At 48.3% G+C, this 18,397-nt stretch overlaps 1 protein-coding gene across 2 annotated transcripts in view; it reads left to right on the top strand.

The window, feature by feature from the left end:
* CD99 (CD99 molecule (Xg blood group)) overlaps positions 1–18,397 on the top strand; it is a 32,036-nt gene that overhangs the window by 5,166 nt on the left and 8,473 nt on the right. For both annotated transcript variants that reach the window (XM_078864915.1, XM_078864914.1), the window contains exons 2-7: positions 6,764–6,781; positions 8,257–8,304; positions 14,502–14,630; positions 15,348–15,404; positions 15,613–15,663; positions 17,218–17,271. In XM_078864915.1, the coding sequence (XP_078721041.1) occupies positions 6,764–6,781; positions 8,257–8,304; positions 14,502–14,630; positions 15,348–15,404; positions 15,613–15,663; positions 17,218–17,271 (357 nt within the window). The remainder of the gene's footprint in view (positions 1–6,763; positions 6,782–8,256; positions 8,305–14,501; positions 14,631–15,347; positions 15,405–15,612; positions 15,664–17,217; positions 17,272–18,397) is intronic.

The following is an 18,397-nucleotide window of genomic DNA, read 5'->3' as shown; positions in this document are numbered from 1 at the left end:
TCACCCTCTCATCATCACCCTCTCATCATCACCCTCTCATCATCACCCTCTCATCATCACCCTCTCATCATCACCCTCTCATCATCACCCTCTCATCATCACCCTCTCATCATCACCCTCTCATCATCACCCTCTCATCCCCAATGTCTTGGTCCGGTCATTCCTTCGCCTCCACCTCCTCCCCTTCCTGTCCAGCACTCCCCACTACTCATCTTGAGCTGTGCGCCCTGTTTGTCATAGTCGTGATATAAAGCATGCACGAATTTTATTCACGTATGGATGGTCTTGATGTGCTCATTGTGACTATGGGTAGCGCTGTGGTCTATTGCAGTTTACCTCTTTAATTCTTCCCGTTTTGCTTACGGGAAGAGCATTTGTCCTAGCATCGGCAATATTCCCATTTAATCTTTGCTTGGTCATTTCCTGAGCAATGTTAAGTTCATTTTGTGTCGGCAAACATTTCACGATACAATAAAAATATCCACATTTATTGGCAATCTGCGTGCACATCCACAGACGGGTATGGCAATGCAATACTGCAATTTCCCAATCATCACAAACCCGCTCTGATCAGGATGGTCAAATAACCTCATGTACAATTTTTACAAAAGCGCTCTATGTACACAATACAGGACTGCAATGTTATTTATTTTACTTGGGGAAAAGCCTCACCGAGTCTCCAGACTTACTTTCAGAATGGTTCTTAAATTTGACGTTCAGACCCATTGCGTTCATGAAGTGATATGCAAAATATCAACACATGTTCCCACTTTGTGTTCCAAAGATATGTTGTTATTTTACTGGAAAATAGATAAAAGTGGCCTAATATAAATTATTGAAATATGTTTAATTTGTATATTTGTTTAGGCCACGTGTAGTTGTAAAAGTATGACTTTGTACAAACTTCCCGTACCGAATCATGATGGGGAATTCTGTATACAGTATAGTACTGCATGTGCTGTCACACCCTAACTGTAATTGTATATCATGACTAATGCAGTAACATTTCTGGCAATTCTACTGAAAAAGCCACAACGGGTGATCAAAGAAAGTTATTAAAATGCCAGGATCATTTTGACTCGTTTCCAGGTAGGTCCTGCCACATTGGTAGTGTTCAGCCAGTTTGAGAGATGAACACATGGGCCAGAGGTTTGACTGTTAATGAAAGTGTAGAGTGGGCTTGAGCAGGACATGTCATTGCGAGAAGGGACTGACAGCTTGGGGTCCTGCGGTGGTCGAGATGTTAACTACCTCGCCTGGTATGCAGGAGGTCGTGGGTTCGATCCTGACCCTGACGCATGTATATTTGGAGTTTGAATGTTCTCCCCGTGGTCACGTGCATTTTTCTCCGGGTCCTGTTTTTCCCACCACATTTATAAACATGCGTTTAGAGTGTTTGGCTGCGATAAATCTCCACGTGATATGCCACTTAGTTGAGCTATTATTAGTTGTGGCCAGGTCGCTTCTGAAAAAGAGCTATACCGTATAGCTCAGTCGGCCTTACGTGGTAACAATTGAAATTATAGTTTTTCAGTTTAATGTAGCCGCCAAGGGAGGGAACACGCCCCACACGGTGGAGTGATGAATTCAGATTGTGTGCAGGAGCCAAATAGATTGTAAAAACTGAGCATGTTTGTCAATAACATTTTGGCCTGAAAAGCAAAAGTGTATACAAATAATAAGCGACGTTTCGGGCAGTGGCCCTTCACAGCGCATAGAGGCCATAGAGATCGTGGATGGTTGTTAGATTGCAAGACCGTGAGAGATGGTGACAGCTTGACGATGATATTCATCAGGCAGTAGACTGATAATTATTTTTATGATTGTAAGTATTACGATATTTTATACGATAGCCTAGGTTCATTCTCTGACACAAGACGGTGCACTGCTCATTCAAGTGTAAGATTCCTGACTTTAAATGTCTAAGTTTCATTACATGCCTTGATCAATCCGCTGCAGTATGTAGGCCTGTCCAAGCTATCACCAGCTCTTAGGGTTCACCCTATGTAACAATCCGTCCAGGGCCTGCACACAATCTCTTGTAAGTGCTCCATCTCCACAATGGAAGTCCTCTTGGGCACGTTCCCTCCTTTAGTTGGCACTTCATCATTAGTCTCAAACATCGGCCATCATCCCCTCTAGCGGCATCTCGCGTATGTTCTCGAATGCATGTGATCGCACCAACGGAATACAATTTTCGGAAAACGGAAAATAAAACACAAGTGGGAGTAACGTTACACATCGGAATGTTCTTGGCAGTGGTGTACGTTTGTAGTGTAGCGGTCAGCGTGCTGCCCGACGAACCCGGCGACCAGAGTCCGATTCGCACTCACGGCCAACACCAGTGACAAATATCTGAACCGGTCCTGGGCCTCCCCGAGGTGGACTCTGCTTCAAATGAGTACCTGGTGCAGTGTGGTAAACATCGCCACCAGGTAAACAAAGGCGGTCGGGCGTGGTGCTGGCCACCCCCCCACCTCCTCTTGTGCCAAGCGGGGGCTTTCATAGGTGCTCGCCAAACAGCACTTGCCCCATACAGTCTGTTAAGGCTATACCGGGGGGACCTTTGTCTTTGTACCAAGTCATGCGGCTTGCTGGGAATGTGAGGTATGACGTCAAGTTGGTTCACCCAGCCCTTCTCTGTTTCACTATCACACACAGTCACACAGACAAAGGTCCCCCAATATAGCATTAACAGACTGCTTTGGGAAATGTTTGTTAGCTAGCACCTATGAAGGCCGTCTCTTTGTCTCCCCAATGGCGATGTTTTGCACACCACGCCTAGGGAATGCCCAGGAAAGATGCAGATACTCATCACTGGTGTTGGCCGTGAGCGGGAATCGAACTCGTACACACAAGCAGTCACACACACACTAGTGTGTGAGATCCCAATTTAGCCTTAACAGACCGGTGGATCTTGTGCGGTGAGTGAGCAGCGGTGTCGCTGCCCACAATGGCATGGTGTTGGCAGAACCACCCCCGCCCGCGTTTGTCTTGCCCTTGTGCTGATGTTTTTACACACTGCTGCCCCATGTTCTTATTTCAGCCTGAGTTGACCTAGGCGAGGCCCCGGACAGACCCGTTCAGACATCACTTTACACTGATACGATGTTGGCCATGTCTGCCAATCGAACTCCGCTGCCTTGGTTTTGTTTTATTACGGTGCGTGAACCACTGTTACCACGCACAGAGGTTAGCTGCCAATACCCCAGAGAATTCCTACTAGGAGTAGGGGGGGTCAGACCCTAATTTTAGGGGGCATGTGAACTGCCTTGCTAAAAGTGTAAACACACTACAGCGTAATTCTTTGTGCCGGGTTGGGCAAGACTTTTTTTCTCTCGCTACTTATTTGACCAGCAGTCTATGAATTCCATCGCACACGAAAACATTCACGCACACACACACCCATTCCTACACACACACACTCTGTACACATGTGTGCACATACAAAAACATGCAGGCCTCAACTTTAACGCAAGACAGAACACCCCCTTGTTGTACCCGGGATAATTTTTGGGGCAAGGTGTGTTTGCGAGCGTCTATTAAGGTTGGCGTGGCGCAAGAGAGAGGGGAGGCGTTGTCAGAACCACACCGATTTGGCCGACAGTCTTCTTCCATTGCTGGTGATTTAAGGCCGAGTTGACCAAATGGAGGCCCATGATTGATCTTCGTTGCTGTGTAACCACACTTTCTACAACTGATTTGATTTGATTTGGCGCCCTGATCTCAAACATTTAAAGGGCACCCCTAGTGGCAGCTGTCTGTGTGGGCACAGGGTGACTGGTACCTGGCTTGCAAATCGGCATTAGGCTGCCAGGAAGAGGGGCGAGGGTGATGATTGGTTTCTACGTAAAATATAATCCCGGATGAATAATTTGCAGGTACATTTTTTCGCGTTTATGTGGGCCATGGCGCCTCCTGCTGCTGCTGCTGCGAAAGACGTCCGCGGATCTGCTAACGTCTACTCTGAAGTTACTAGTAGTAAATTTTGATTTAAAGCTTTCGTGACTGCAGGGATTCATATTCTTGGTGCTTTTCTCCAAATTTTCGTGCTGTGGATTTCACACCTGATGACGATTAGCTTGTGTTGCAGTCGAAACGTCGTGAGAATTTTTATTGTTTTATATTTATATTATTTTATTATTTCCCTTCTACGTGACTTTACCGAAAGAACCAGTAGTAGTAACTAGTAGTTGTTACCAGTAGTTCACACAAATGTACAAAAACAAAGATCCCCCGCATAGCCTCAGCGACTTTTGGGGCAAGTGCTGTAATAGACACACACACACGGATACACACACACACTTGGCAAACCTATTCATGCCACTGTAAACTGATGCCATACACACACTCTCACAGGCAGGCAAGCGGACAGTACAGTGGGGGAGGTGGAGTGGTGTTGTCTTGCTCTCTTTCATTCCACGTCTGCCGAGTTTGAGAGTGTGGGAGAGAGACACGACAAATGTGAGGGTGGGCCGCTGAGTGTGAGAGAGAGAGAAAAATACAATATAAAAAAACTAGAGCAAAAGAAAGCAAGAGTTGTACTGTATCAGGAAAGCGTGTAGAGTGTGTGTGAGAGAGCACGAGGAGAGCGTGTGGGAGAGTGCAAGGAGAGGATGGTGGGTGAAGGCAGAGAGTGGTGGTGGGGGAGTTACATTACAGTGGGAGAGAAGAGGGGACTAAGGAGAGTGGAGCGTGTGGGGGAGAGAGATTGAGATGAGAGACGGTGTGGGAGGCAGCGGCGTGGCTATCGATGTAGGCAGTGCCAACTGCACCTTGGCACATGGGCCGCAGGCGCCCTGGTTATGAAGTGGGTGGGGGGTTGTGGAATTGGACAAGGTGGTGATCCTATTTGATTCCTTGCACCAGGGCCCATGCCAGCCATGGCGACACCACGGCGGAGAGGACCGAGTGCGAGTGAGGAGGACGGGAAGGGAGGTCCGGAGACAGGGGAGGGCAAGGGGTGGCAAGCAAGTGTGGCAGTAGATTTGAAGCTTTCGTGACTGCAAGGATTCATACTCTTAGGTTTTTTTCGGTAAAGTCACGTAGGTTAAAAATAAAAAATAAATAATAAAAATAATAGAAATAATAATACCTACGTGACTTTACTGGAAAAAAACCTAAGAGCAAGTGTGGCAGTCCAGAATGGGAGAATGATGAGAGGGGGATGGAGAGAGAAGTCCTGTGGTTGTGAGGTTAGAGAGAGAGAGAGAATGTAATGGGAGAAACGCTATAATGTAGGGAGAGGGTACAGGGGAGCGATTGGAGATGCGGGGGAGGTGGTTGAGGAACGTTGGGAGAGAGTGTAATCGAGCGAGTGTGAGTTTTCAAGTGTTTATTTCAGAGTAATTTGGCGTCTGACATAGTCGTCGAGCCGTATGAAACAACACCAGATTATAGATGGCCCATTGATTTCTAACTTGAGGGCGTCTCAACCCATGATCGACTCGTAAAAACTACCGCTCCTTTTCTCATGGAGGAGAGCATTGAAATGCATCTTAGGATTTACTAATTGTGTCAGATGGCCCACTGATTTCTAATTTGAGGGCCTTTCAACCCATGATTGACTCGTAAAAACTACCACTCTTTTTCTCATGGAGCAGAGCGTTGAAATGCATCTTAGGATTTACTAATTGCGTCAGATGGCCCACTGATTTCTAACTTGAGGGCCTTTCAAGCCGTGATTGACTCGGAAAAACTACCACTCTTTTTCTCATGGAGCAGAGCGTTGAAATGCATCTTGGGATGTACTAATTGCGTCCACTCATTAGCCCGCATTTTTGGCTCTGAGGTTATCTTCCACCTAGGCGGCAGCCTCGGTCGCCAACTCCTGGGAGCCTCGCCAAGAGCGTTGACTCGCGTATGAAAGGGCTCGCATCAGCACAAAACCGTAAAATGTTAAAATTACCGCATGCCATGGCCGTGATCCACGAGCGCTGTACAGTGTGTATAATTTAACAGTACGGTTGGCCCCGGCAACGATTACTGTAAAAGAAAATGTTTTGCAAAGGCGTACGGCGAGGAATGGTCTCAAACTTGATTTGGAGCTTTCGTGACTGCAGGAATTACTCTTTGGTTCTTTCGGTAAAGTCACGTAGAAAGAAAAAGAAATTAAATGATGGCATGCGACGTTTTGATTGCAACACAAGCAATCATCAGGTATGAATGAAAGAGAAAACAAACCGAGTAAACTTAGAAATATAATGCAATACAACACAGAGAGTCGGCTAACATAAGTCAACACTGGTTGATTACGAATGGTCTCGAGTTCATGCGAGGGCACGGACCGTGTAGGGATGGCAGGGGTGTTGTAATATGCGTAATTTGATAATAAAAAATTGTTTGGAATTTGGAACGTGTGCGCAGCATTCGATCGCTGTTATCCACAGAGCTTGATAGATTCAGAGGTGCAGGATACCACAGACAAGCAAGGAAGGTGGCCAATAATTTGCCCAAGCTTTGTGGTCCTATAGTGGGATGTTTGGCCCATGCCCATAAAGATAGATCGTCACGCTCACGATACATGCGTAGAATCATGCGTGTGCCGATTTTTATTCTTAGTATGATCGAGTTCAATGTTGCAAGAGCAGCGTGCCTGAAAAAGAGGGTACTTAAAATCGACACACCATCGCCTGCTACGACGCGGATCAGAAAAGCTGACAAGGGGAACGAAATTTGTAAAGCGCAAATGAAGAAACGCGGGAGAGATGTGTGTTGCGACTGTTGTCTGACTTTTTACGTGTGTCGTTTTGCTCTCTTGCAGCACCCACCCGGAAACCAGGTACGTGAACACCCTTTGCCGTTTGGCTTTGATGAGATGTCATGGTTTTGACGTGCATTTGGAGGTCCATCGATAAATCTTTTCCAATGAACGGTCCGTTTAAAAAAATATATATAACGAGAAGACCAGAGGGTCCGTTTCTTTATGCCAATTAAATATTCTTGCTCCTTGGGACCCATGGATATTCTCTCTGCGTCTTCTCTTTCGTCAGTCGTCACACGGTGGCTCACGATGGAGGCTGGAATGCACTTTTTCCTCTCCTTCCTTCCTCTGGTCACAGCCGACCCCTTCCTGCAAGCCTCCATTTGTTACCCACAACTCCTCCTGTGTGCCCTCAGTCCACGTCTCGTATTGGAAGGGCGCCTGCTTATTCGCTCAGTCGGTCTCTCCCAGCGGCATTTTGTTAAAGCGGGCCAACTCCTGGTCGGTTTTGACCATCTGGGTCTCGTCAGCAGATTCTGAAGCTAAACTACTATTTTTATCTTCTTGGTTCTTTCGGTAAATTCACGTAGAAGGGAAATAATAAAAATAAAACATAATAAAATTATCTTATTTTTATTATTTCCCTTCTACGTGACTTTACCGAAAGAACCAAGAAGATGAATCCCTGCAGTCACGAAAGCTTTAAATCGAAATTTACTATTTTTATTTTAGGAGGTAGAGCCTACTGGGCTATGTAGCTGTTTCAGAAGCGACCTGGCCACAAGTGATAGCTCAACGAAAGTGGCTTATGTGGAAATGTATAGCAGCCAAATAGTAATAATAATCAACTTTCTAAAAACACCAAGGTAAACAGCTGTGAAACAGTGGGCACGGTGGCAAGATGTTAACTACCTCCCCTGGAGTTCATGGTTTCAATCCCGACACCGACGCCTGTATATTTGGAGTTTGCATGTCTTTCTCCCCGTGATCCTGTGGATTTTTCTCTAGGTTCTCCGGTTTTTCCCTCGCGTGATAATTTTTACGTGATAAGCCACTTTGTTAAGCTATCATTTGTGGCCAGGTCACGTCTGAAAAATAGCTATACACCTCCGTGGGCCTTAACTAGTAAAATTAGTTTAGTTTTAATCGGGGCGGCCTCCGGATTTGAACCGTAAGCCTCTGCAACGAGCAGCGAACACTCTGCCAAGAGGCTGCGTCACCGACAATAAGCGGTGGAGCAGACCTGACTCTGCTGATGTGACCCAGAATGTTGAAACCAGTCCGGGTTTTTGTTTCCTCCTAACACATATGCCGCTTGAGAAAACATTGGTATAGATGTCCCATAGGCTGATGAACCAAACAAATTATGAATTTTACGTAGAGACGTGGATTTCCTGTGTTGTTATATATTTCATTATTTGAATTGTCAGCAGCATTAACTAAACATCGTTTGTTTGCATCAGTAGCAGCAGCATCATCATTCGGTTCATCATCAGGCCCATAATCGAGTTTAATCATTGCCGTCATCGTTGTTGTCTTGTTTGGTTCTACAGGGTTAAGCGACGCTGACCTCTTTGATATATTTGACGACGACGACAATGGTAAGTCATCAAGATGCAGTGTGACCTCCCGAGTCACCCACCCGCTCACTGACCACTTCACTGACTTGCCTGCTCACCCACTTCTCCACTCACCCACTTGTACATTTGCTCGGCAATGTACTTGCTCCCTTATTTTCTTACTGTCGCACTTACCCCCTCACTTGCTAGTTCACTCACATACTCGCCCACCTGCTCACTCGTTCACTGACTTGCTCACTCACCCAAACACCGACTTTTATTTATTTGCTTTCTCGGTCATACACCTATTCAATCCTCAACTTATATACTGACCCGCTCGCTCATCCGCCCACTTACTCACTTATCCACTGAGCAGCTTCCTCTGCTGATTTGCTTTTCGCTCTCGCTTGTTCGCTCGCCTATTTTCTCACTCGCCCACTTACGTCCTCTCCCAGTCACCCGCTTACTCGCTCACTCGCGCATCTTCCACTGGTAGACATTGCCTGCATAAACTTCCAGTCTATAAATAACCGCCATTTATAATTAGCCCTGTAATCCGGTGTAAAAACACACTGCACACGCGCACACACGCGTGTACCATCGTCGCCCATTCGTTCCGTCACCATGAGGGTATCCTAACTGAACCAGCTTCCTTTATTGAACTGCGTGCGAGTACTGCTAAATAAAATAGCAGCTTCCTCTCGCAAGGTATATCCTCAGAGTTGCTAATCACAGCCCTTACCTGCGAGCTGAATGCGAGCAGGTAAGGGCTGATGTGAATCCAGAGTTTACCACAAAGTTATAATATTTATGTGTTGCCCAAATGTGACCCCATCTCAAGATGCAGTGCAGAAATTGTGGGTGTGTTTATTTCAGAGGGAGTTATGGGGAGTGTGATGGGGAGGGTGAAGTGGAGCAAGGTCCTAAGCTGTTGTCGCTCGACCAGTTGCGGGGAAGTCCGCCGCGTGGGTGTCTGGGACAAGAAGGACGTTCCTGAAAGTGGCGGCAGCAGAGGGGGATGAGCCTACCACCCACTGAGAGGAGGCTAAACGGGGGCGTTGACGGAAAGCCCTGCCATGGCATAGCAGTGGAGTGCTTGGAGGGGAGTAGAAATGAGAGTCAGGAGAGTGCGTGGAGGGGAGTGAAAGTTCGTCCGTCGGTTTGCAACTTTGAGACTCTTATTGTAATGCAAGAATGAGCAGACAAAAACGTTTACTGTGGAGACAAACAACTGGGCGACCACTGCCTCACTGACATCTGCGAGTTGCAAAGCGATAGATGCCGGTGGTCTCGGCCCAGTTACCAATAACTACACCAATAAAAGCATCATGTTTAAATGTGGGGTTTCAACCAATTTTTCTGAACCCAGCACTGAGAATTTAAAAAAACCCGCTGCTTCGTTTGCACATGACGAGGGGTTTTTGCAGAGGAAGTGAACGGTATTCCTTTTTTATTTCTGGTAAAGCCCAATGAGCTAGGACATTTTTTTTTCTCCGTCGGCGACCCAAATTCCGACGCAATTTTGTGACGTCAATCTTCTGGGGCCGTCCTCGGTCATGTGGTGCGCGGCTTCCTGCAATAACCTGAAACTAAGCAATGTTGTTTTACTTGACCAGGTAAGGCCTACTGAGCTTATATAGCTCTTTCAGAAGCGACCTGGCCACAAGTGATAGCTCAACGAAGTTGCTTATCGTCATGTGGACATTTATAGCAGCCAAATAATCTAAACGCATTTTTCTAAACGCGGAGTGAAAAACCGGAGGACCCGGAAACAAATCCACGCGGCAATGGGGAGAACATGCAAACTCCAAATATGCAGGCGTCAGGGTTTGTATCGAACCCACGACCCCCTGCATACTAGGCGAAGGAGTTAACATCTTGCCATGGCGGCACCGATAGTTCTGCATGGAAATGTAATCTTGTCTCATGGCGTGATGAACATCTGTGACCAAATCGCCCTGAAATGCACCTAAAATCTCTAGATCTCACAAGCTAAGCATGAGTTTGACCGGGGATGATGCTTGGACATGCGACCGCTGCACACAGCTTCTGAAAAATAGCTATATAGCTCAGTGGGCCTTACCTGGTAAAATAAAAAAAATAGTTTTAATAGTTTACAGTTACAGGCGACTGTGGGGCCACATCGTGGGCATCGGAGGACATAGCAACAAAATCCTGCTGTACTGTACTTATATGCCCCCCACCTTCACAAACCCAACACTTTTACCACCGTGGTGAAGTACGGTCAAACAACCCCCACGACCCGCACAGCGTGGAGGGGGAGGCCCTCATCCAGCGGCGGGTTGACCGTAAGACTTTACATGCGCATGAGTTGATTACTTTTGAAGCTGTTGGTTGGGGGGGGTGGGGGTCAGAAGTTTGTAAGATTAGCGTTTAAAGTTCCACTTGGCATCCTTCAATATCCGAGGGTTTAGTTTCTTCCGCTGCTTTGGTTTAAGCCGCCACCCGAACGGGAGTGATTTTCCTACTGCAGGGAAATAACGCAAAGCAGGAAATTGGCAGCGATTCATCGACGGAGGCAATTAATCCCGCCGCTTATTGTCCCATTGCCCTGTGGATTTAGCGAATTCACCGGCTGTCCCTTTTGTTTCCTGTACATGGGGCTCGGGGTTGTCTCGCTGGTTCACTGTGCCTGGCCGGTGATGATGATGAGTCACAACGCAGGCATTTCTCCCCTTACGCAGGCTGCATTCCGCGATTCAAATCGCCTCCCCAATGGCCCAACACGAATCACGTGCGCGTGTAGACCCTGTGTGCATATGTAAAGACAAAGATCCCCCGTATAGCCTTAACAGACTGTTGGGGCAAGTGCTGTTAGCGAGCACCTATGAAGGCCGGCACGGCACACAAACACCACGCCCGGCCGCCTTTGTCTCCCGAGTGACGATGTTTACACATCGCACCAGGTACTCATTTGAGGCTGAGTCGACCTAGGGGAGGCCCGGGACCGGTTCAGATAATCGTCACTGGTGTTGGCCGTGAGCGGGAATCGAACCTGGGTTGCCAGGTTCATAGTGCAGCGCGCTAACCGCTACACTACCACTCCCCACCATATCCACAAACGCATACACAGTTCCTACCTCATCACTTAAGACTGTCAAATCCACAATTCCTCCCATATTTAACGGTTGTATTCTTATCAGTACTAACACCATTAATCTGCTTGGTACAACATCTGTGCTGGCATGGAATGGCTGCAATGTTACTAAAACGGCTAAGGAGTTATCGGAGAAGCGTGGTTTTTCTTTCCGTGCCAAAGCATTCATCTTTAACTCTGAATAATTATTATTTCCGCAATACAAAACACACAACAATGCACTCGATCACTGACCCACTCATTTACCACGCTGCAGATCACAACAACACACTCACCCGCTCACTCACCCACACACTCACCCGCTCACTCACCCACACACTCACCCACTCAACCACCACACTACAGATCACAACAACACACTCACACACTCGCTCATCCACTCATCCACCACACCACAGATCACAACAACACACTCACCCACACACTCACTCACACACACACTCACTCAACCACCACACTGCAGATCACAGCCACACACTCGCCCACCCACACACTCACCCACCCACACACTCACCCACACACTCACCCACACACTCACTCACCCACTCACTCGCCCACCCACACACTCACTCACTCAACCACCACACTACAGATCACAACAACTCACCCACGCACTCGCCCACCCACACACTAGCCCACTCACCCACTCGCTCACCCACACACTCGCTCACCCACACACTCGCCCACCCACAGACTCACCCACACACTCGCCCACCCACACACCCACTCCACCACCACACTACAGATCACAACAACTCGCTCACCCACACACTCGCTCACCCACACACTCGCTTACCCACAGACTCACCCACACACTCGCCCACCCACACACTCACCCACTCCACTACCACACTACAGATCACAACAACTCGCCCACCCACACACTCGCCCACCCACACACTCGCCCACTCCACCACCACACTACAGATCACAACACTTTCCCTTTCCGCCTTTCTCCCGTACCATGCTCCACTTTGAAATAGCTCGTATACACACCCATGAATACACACATCCTATATACACGTATCCTACACTGTATACACATACCCTATATACACACACACATGCAAACTTTTTGTAACGGTACGGCTGGTGTGGTTTCACCGGGGGCCTCTGGTCCGAAGACCTGGCGGACCCAGTTACCCGCGTGGCTGCTGATGAGGATCCGTGCTCGAGTCTCAGCCAGTTTTGCAGCAGACGTTAGAACAGCGCTGTAACGAGTGTTTACGTTTACTTACACTCCCTATGCACACACTCTGTACAAACATAAACCTTATATTGTATACACAGCCGATACGCATGCATTGTATACATATCTCATGCTCGTACACATAGCTGACATATGCACACACAGCCCAAAATACTTGCAAACCCATATGTACACACATGTGCATACGTGTACTCCATATACACCCAACTCATGCCACATCCATTATCTCACCCTGCCCCCCCCCCTCCTACACGCTCTACTCTTTTGACCACGTGGAAATGGCTGCTGCTCCCAATGAATATTTCACGAGTGACCGTTGTCACGGCGTTTGCTTTTGCACGACAGGACAAACCTCCTCGTGTCTCTGCGGTGGAGAGGGTGGGTGTTGGGGGGATGGTAGGGGGCAGCCCTGCCCCCTTCACCTATCCCCCCCCCTGCCCTTCGACGTTCGTGAGAAAGTGGAAACCACTTCTCATGCATGCGCCGCTCTGAACCGGCGATAGCTTCACTGACAGGCTCCCTCGGCAATGCCCCACACGACACGTTGTGTTCAACTTACTCGTTTTGTGGCAGTTGGGGTAATTGGTGATCCAGTGCTTGCCGCTTAACTCCCAGTCGCTCGCTCACTCACTATCGGCGGTCAGCCACCTTCCCTGTCACTCTTCTATCACTACTACCATGGTAACTGTGAACTTCGATTATTGATTCGTGAATCTTGCTAATTGACTCCTGGAATTTGTGAAAAAGAGCTTTACAGCTCATCGGATTCTTCCAGTATTAAGAAATATTCGGATTCCTCCTCCCGTGTTGAGCACTCGCCCAGCGTGGCAGGGCGGTGGCGCAGTGGTGAGGCTCGTGCCTCCACAGCAAGAATGGCCCAGGCTCGATTCCCGACTTGGGTCACCCTTTCTGCGTGAAGTTTGTACATTATCCCCCTGTTCTGCATGCATTTCCTCCCGTATCTGACATGCAGTGCAACTGGAATCGTCCAAAACATCCCAATGCTGCACTCATTGCTGAGGAAACTTCTATGCAGTGGCTGCATCACTCAGGAGGAGTAGCAGAAGCTTGGTTTTATTCCTTGCCACACAGCCGTCGTCCCTTAACTCGAAACAATTATTATTTGGCGGTCCTAGACAATGCGCAAATTGCTCGCCACCGATCCTAGCCGTGGCCGGGAATTGAACTGGGGTTGTCGGGTCCCGAGCGCGGCATCTGAACCACTGCCATCTCCACTCCCATCTCCCACTTGTGTTTGTTGTGGAGTCGGCTGTCCCATGGGACTTTGTCAGTGACTGCCCCTGTTTGCTGGAAAAAAAGCACTATTACATTTTTAATGCGTGGCAACTCCCATTTGCTTCTCAATTGCGGTTTGCATGAGACACCCAACCCAGCGAACAAAGGAGTTTGTTGTTTTTGCCGAGTCCGCTTGTCTGGCCTGTCCGAGTTTGAATCTTCCCCAGTGAGACACAATAACTTCAAAGCAACTTACAGGAGACCGCTGGCAATGTTGTTATATCGGTGTTTGTACATCGGCACAGTCGTTTTGGCCAAATCCACTGCTGGATGAGGTCTCGTGGGGGCGGATTGTGGACCGTACATCACCAACGGTGGTCAGTGCTGCGCTACGAACCCGGTGACCCGAGTTCGATACCTGTTCACGGCCAACGCCAGTTCTGGACCTCCTTTAGATCGACTCGGCCTCAAACGAGTACTTGGTGCAACGTGTAAACATCAGCACTGGGGAGACGAGAAGGCGGCCGGGCGTGGTGCTGATCACCCACCGCCTCGTGTACCGTGCCGGCCTTCACAGGTGCTACTCACTTAACGAGCACTTACATCAACAGTCTGTTAAATGGCTACCCGGGGGATCTGTGTCGTTTTGTGTCTGTGCGTGTGCGCGTTTGACAGATCCGAAGCCAACGACCAAATCCCAGACCACAACAACCGCCGCCACTACTACAACGAATAAACCCCCACCCCCAAAAGCAATGGACGACCTCGACCTTCTGGACTTTGGAGATCCGGGAAAGAAATCCGGTACAATGCTGTGTACACACAGACATATTTGGCCGCTATAAATTTCTACGTAATGAGCCACTTCGTTGAGCTATCATTTGTGGCCGATTTGCTATGGAAAAAGAGCTACATATTTCGATTTAAAGCTTTCGTGACTGCAGGGATTCATATTCTTGGTTCTTTCGGTAAAGTCACGTAGAAGGGAAATAATAAATTAATAAAAATGAAGAAGAGCTACATAGCTTAGTGGGCTTTATCTGGTAAAAAAAATAGTTTTAGTTTATTTATTTTTTGCGATTTGCTCACCTTTTCAATACTGTGCACTCCCGTGTTTTTTTTGTATTGTTGTATCTTTCTGACCCACCCCCAAACTGGACATCTGTGAAAAAGAGCTTAATAGCTCATCGGATTTCTGCCAGATAAATCGATGAATATTCTTATTCTAACTACTACCGCATGAAAGCAAGAAGGCTGGGAGGAGCACGTGGCCCTGGCGAGCTTTGTCGATATCGTCGACTCGAGGGAAGACCAAGGACCATGTCGGGGCAGGGGGGGGGGATACTGTTAGGCCAAGATGTTGAAGGGTGCCGCGGTTGAAAGCGTTGCCACGGGGTGGGTGTCGCCCCCCCCTCCCCCCCTCTCCCCCTGACGTCGGTGCACTGATGACTCCTCGATACGATGCACGGTTGCCGTTTGTGTGCCGAGTCGGTAAAGTTTGCCCGCGTGTCCCCCGTGCAGACACGCCCACCAAGCCCAAAGACAACGACGTTCCATCGAGGTCCGGTGGCGGTGGTGGTGAGTAGGTGTTTAAATTTTTTTGGTTTTTCCACCGTTTCATCGTAAGCCAAGCTAAACAACTCGCGCACACGTGTTGAGGATGTTTGCCGACGAGACAAAGGGAAGCCTCCTTCCTCTACGCAACAAACGCGGGGGAGGTCAGGTGGTTCGATCGTGAGCTTAGACATTGCTTGACCTTCCCTTCTCCCTGTGTCCGCTTACCCAGAGTTCAGCGACGATGATCTGTTTGGGGGTGGAGACCCAAGCAACAAGCCAGGTAATACCTCCAAAAGCCACGAATCGGTGGCATATTCTTATTCGTATCGTTCGCTGTCCTATTGTTTCCCATCAAATTGTTTGACGTCCTATTCATCATTCTGTTGTTCATCATCTTGTTGTTCATTATCTTCTTGTTCTTCATCGTATTGTTTTTCTAAAAAAATAGAAATATTTCTGTTTAGTTGTCCCCCCCCCCCGCAACTCCAATTAGCACGGTTGGCTACGAACGGTGCGAAAGAAGTTCTACGTACAAACATCCTCTCGTTCGTTATTATTTCGTCCATCATCCTGTTGTCCATCTTGCGATTGCTGGATGCGCAAATGGGAACCACTTTTTTATTCGAGCGAGGGTGAGCGCACAAGTCGCGCAGTGGCTATGCACACGTGTCATCGACCACTGTGGGAGGCGGCGGCGGCGGCGGGGGTTGGTGGATCGCACACGTGCTGTGAAACTCCCTCCCACACCCTGGCTCGCCAGGAGAAAGGCTCTACAGCTAAAAATCTGGACTCCACCTGTTCCATCTGCGCGGGGGAGACCGTGTTGCCCCATCACACGCGTGGATTGGTGTTCTCCGGTTTCCTCCCACAATCAAACGCTCATTTCATTGGCCGATAACACCTTCACATATAAACTAAACGAGTTTTTAGTTTTACCAGGTAAGGCCCACTGAGCTATGTAGCTTAACGAAGTTGGCTTATGTGGACATTTATAGCAGCCAAATACTCTCAATGGATGTTTCTAGATGTGGAGGGAAAAATCCACACGATGGCGAGAACATGCAAACTCCACATATACACACTTCAGGGCCGGGATCAAACGCAGGCGAGGTAGTTAACATATATAGAGGATCTCAGAGCTTGGTGGGGGAGGGGGGGTTGGAATTTGGAACCGGGTTAGCAGCCTGTTTGCTGCCATTTCAAGTTGCTCTGTCATGGCCCCTCGTGCCTCTTGAGTCATCCTCCCTCTCTCTGCCAGAACGAGCGGATACTGTGCGGTGTGTGGAGGTGGCGGTGCGTTACAAGTCAATAATAATTATTACTGTGTCAATCAATGTTCTTCATTGCAAGGCGCCCCCCGACAATACACAAATGTGAAAACACCCCATCATCATCGTGCAACCATCATCCTTGGTGATCCCTTGTAACGTGCACCCATGACCGCCTTCATGGGTAGGTCGCCCTCGAATAAAAGTGCTGCTTGGATCAGTGGGCCTTAAACTGTATTTAATTGAGCGTGTTCTCGTGTTGTGGAGAGCGGAAGTGCAGTGGTTGGCACGCTGCGTTATGAACCCGGCGGCACTGATTGCGATTCCCGCTCGTGGCCAATTACAGTGGCGAATATGTGAACCGGTTCCGGGCCTCCCTTTAGGTCGACTCGGCTTCAAATGAGTACTTGACGTGGTGTGTAATAAACATCGGCACTGGGGGGTGCTGATCACCCACCCCCACGTGTGCCGTGCGGGCCTTAATAGGTGCTGCTTGTGAACAGCCCTTGCCCCAGCCGTCTGTTCAAGGCTATACGGGTGTCTTTGTATTTGTGTACTGTTGACAGTGATTCCAGCAAAGCCCAAGACGGATCACAATTTTGATGGAACCAACAGTGGATGTAAGTAACCCTGTGCATCGCCCACTCTCGCGTGGTTGCACATCTCACACATCTGCCCCCCCCCTCTTCTCACCCTTCCTCTGTCCCGCCCTGTCCTCAATGGCCACAAATCCGTTTTAATCTCTCGTAATTTCACGATGAACGATTCAAAAGTTAATTCTGCAAGCCAACTTACATTACGAGGAAACTTATGTTCCTTCATGTGCATTATTTGTTAGTGCACTATTTTCTATTTCTCCTGTAGCGTGGCAGTTCTAGCTCTTATGTTTTCCATTTGCTTCATTGCTCAACTTTTATTGGGTTTATTGTTGATTTTGTTGTTTCGTTGGCCCTGGTCTCTCTTGCGAATGACACTTAGGCTGATCTCGCTCGAGTTCTCTCCTGGATAACAATTTACAACTTAAACTCAATCTCCCTCCCGGGGAAGAGGGCTGCCTGGCTCTAACCGTTCGGAGATCTTATAATCGCCAATCGGGGATCTCATTTGGGGAAAGTTGCAGAAAATGTATCCGTGGTCCAATTATCCGGCTTGCAGATTAACTGTGCTTGTTCGGTGCCATCTTTAAACCAGAACGCTGGTTTAATTATTAGCTGCTCCTCGCTCGTTGAGGGCCTCTGACTTGGATGACAAAACTCCGACTTGGCCCAGAGTTTGGAGTGTAAAAATTACGTTTGACTCCCCCCCCCCCCCTCTTGCGAATACAGTTAACTCTTGGGTTATCTGTGGGTGTATTATCAGGCCTCCTCATTGACCGCCCCTGCAGAAATGTTTTTATAGTTATTTTTTTTACACGCCCTGTACTTTAATTTATCAGCTGCTCCTCACTCGTTGTGGGCAAGGGGTGTAGTGCGCACGTGGGTGAGTAGAACCGAGTACTTTGAGAGCCAATAAAAACGGACAACGCTTTCCACGGTCATTCATGTTCTATGTTTTTAATAGCCCAATTTCCATGCGGTTTGAATTATCCTTCGTATAATTTTGTCCGGTAAAATGAGATGGGGAGAGGGGAGAGCTAGGAGAGTGTGTGGAGTGCGGAAAGGGTGAGATGAAAGAAGAGAGGTAGTAGAGAGATGAGGGGAGATGTAGGAGAGCGATTGGGGTGGAGTAGAGTGAGATAAGAGGGGA

This window comes from Lampetra fluviatilis, chromosome 19, assembly GCF_964198595.1.
Source record: "Lampetra fluviatilis chromosome 19, kcLamFluv1.1, whole genome shotgun sequence".
NCBI classification, from domain to species: Eukaryota; Metazoa; Chordata; class Hyperoartia; order Petromyzontiformes; family Petromyzontidae; genus Lampetra; species Lampetra fluviatilis.
The sequence above is the reverse complement of the archived record's forward strand: the minus strand, read 5'-3'. Positions and strand labels throughout refer to the sequence as shown.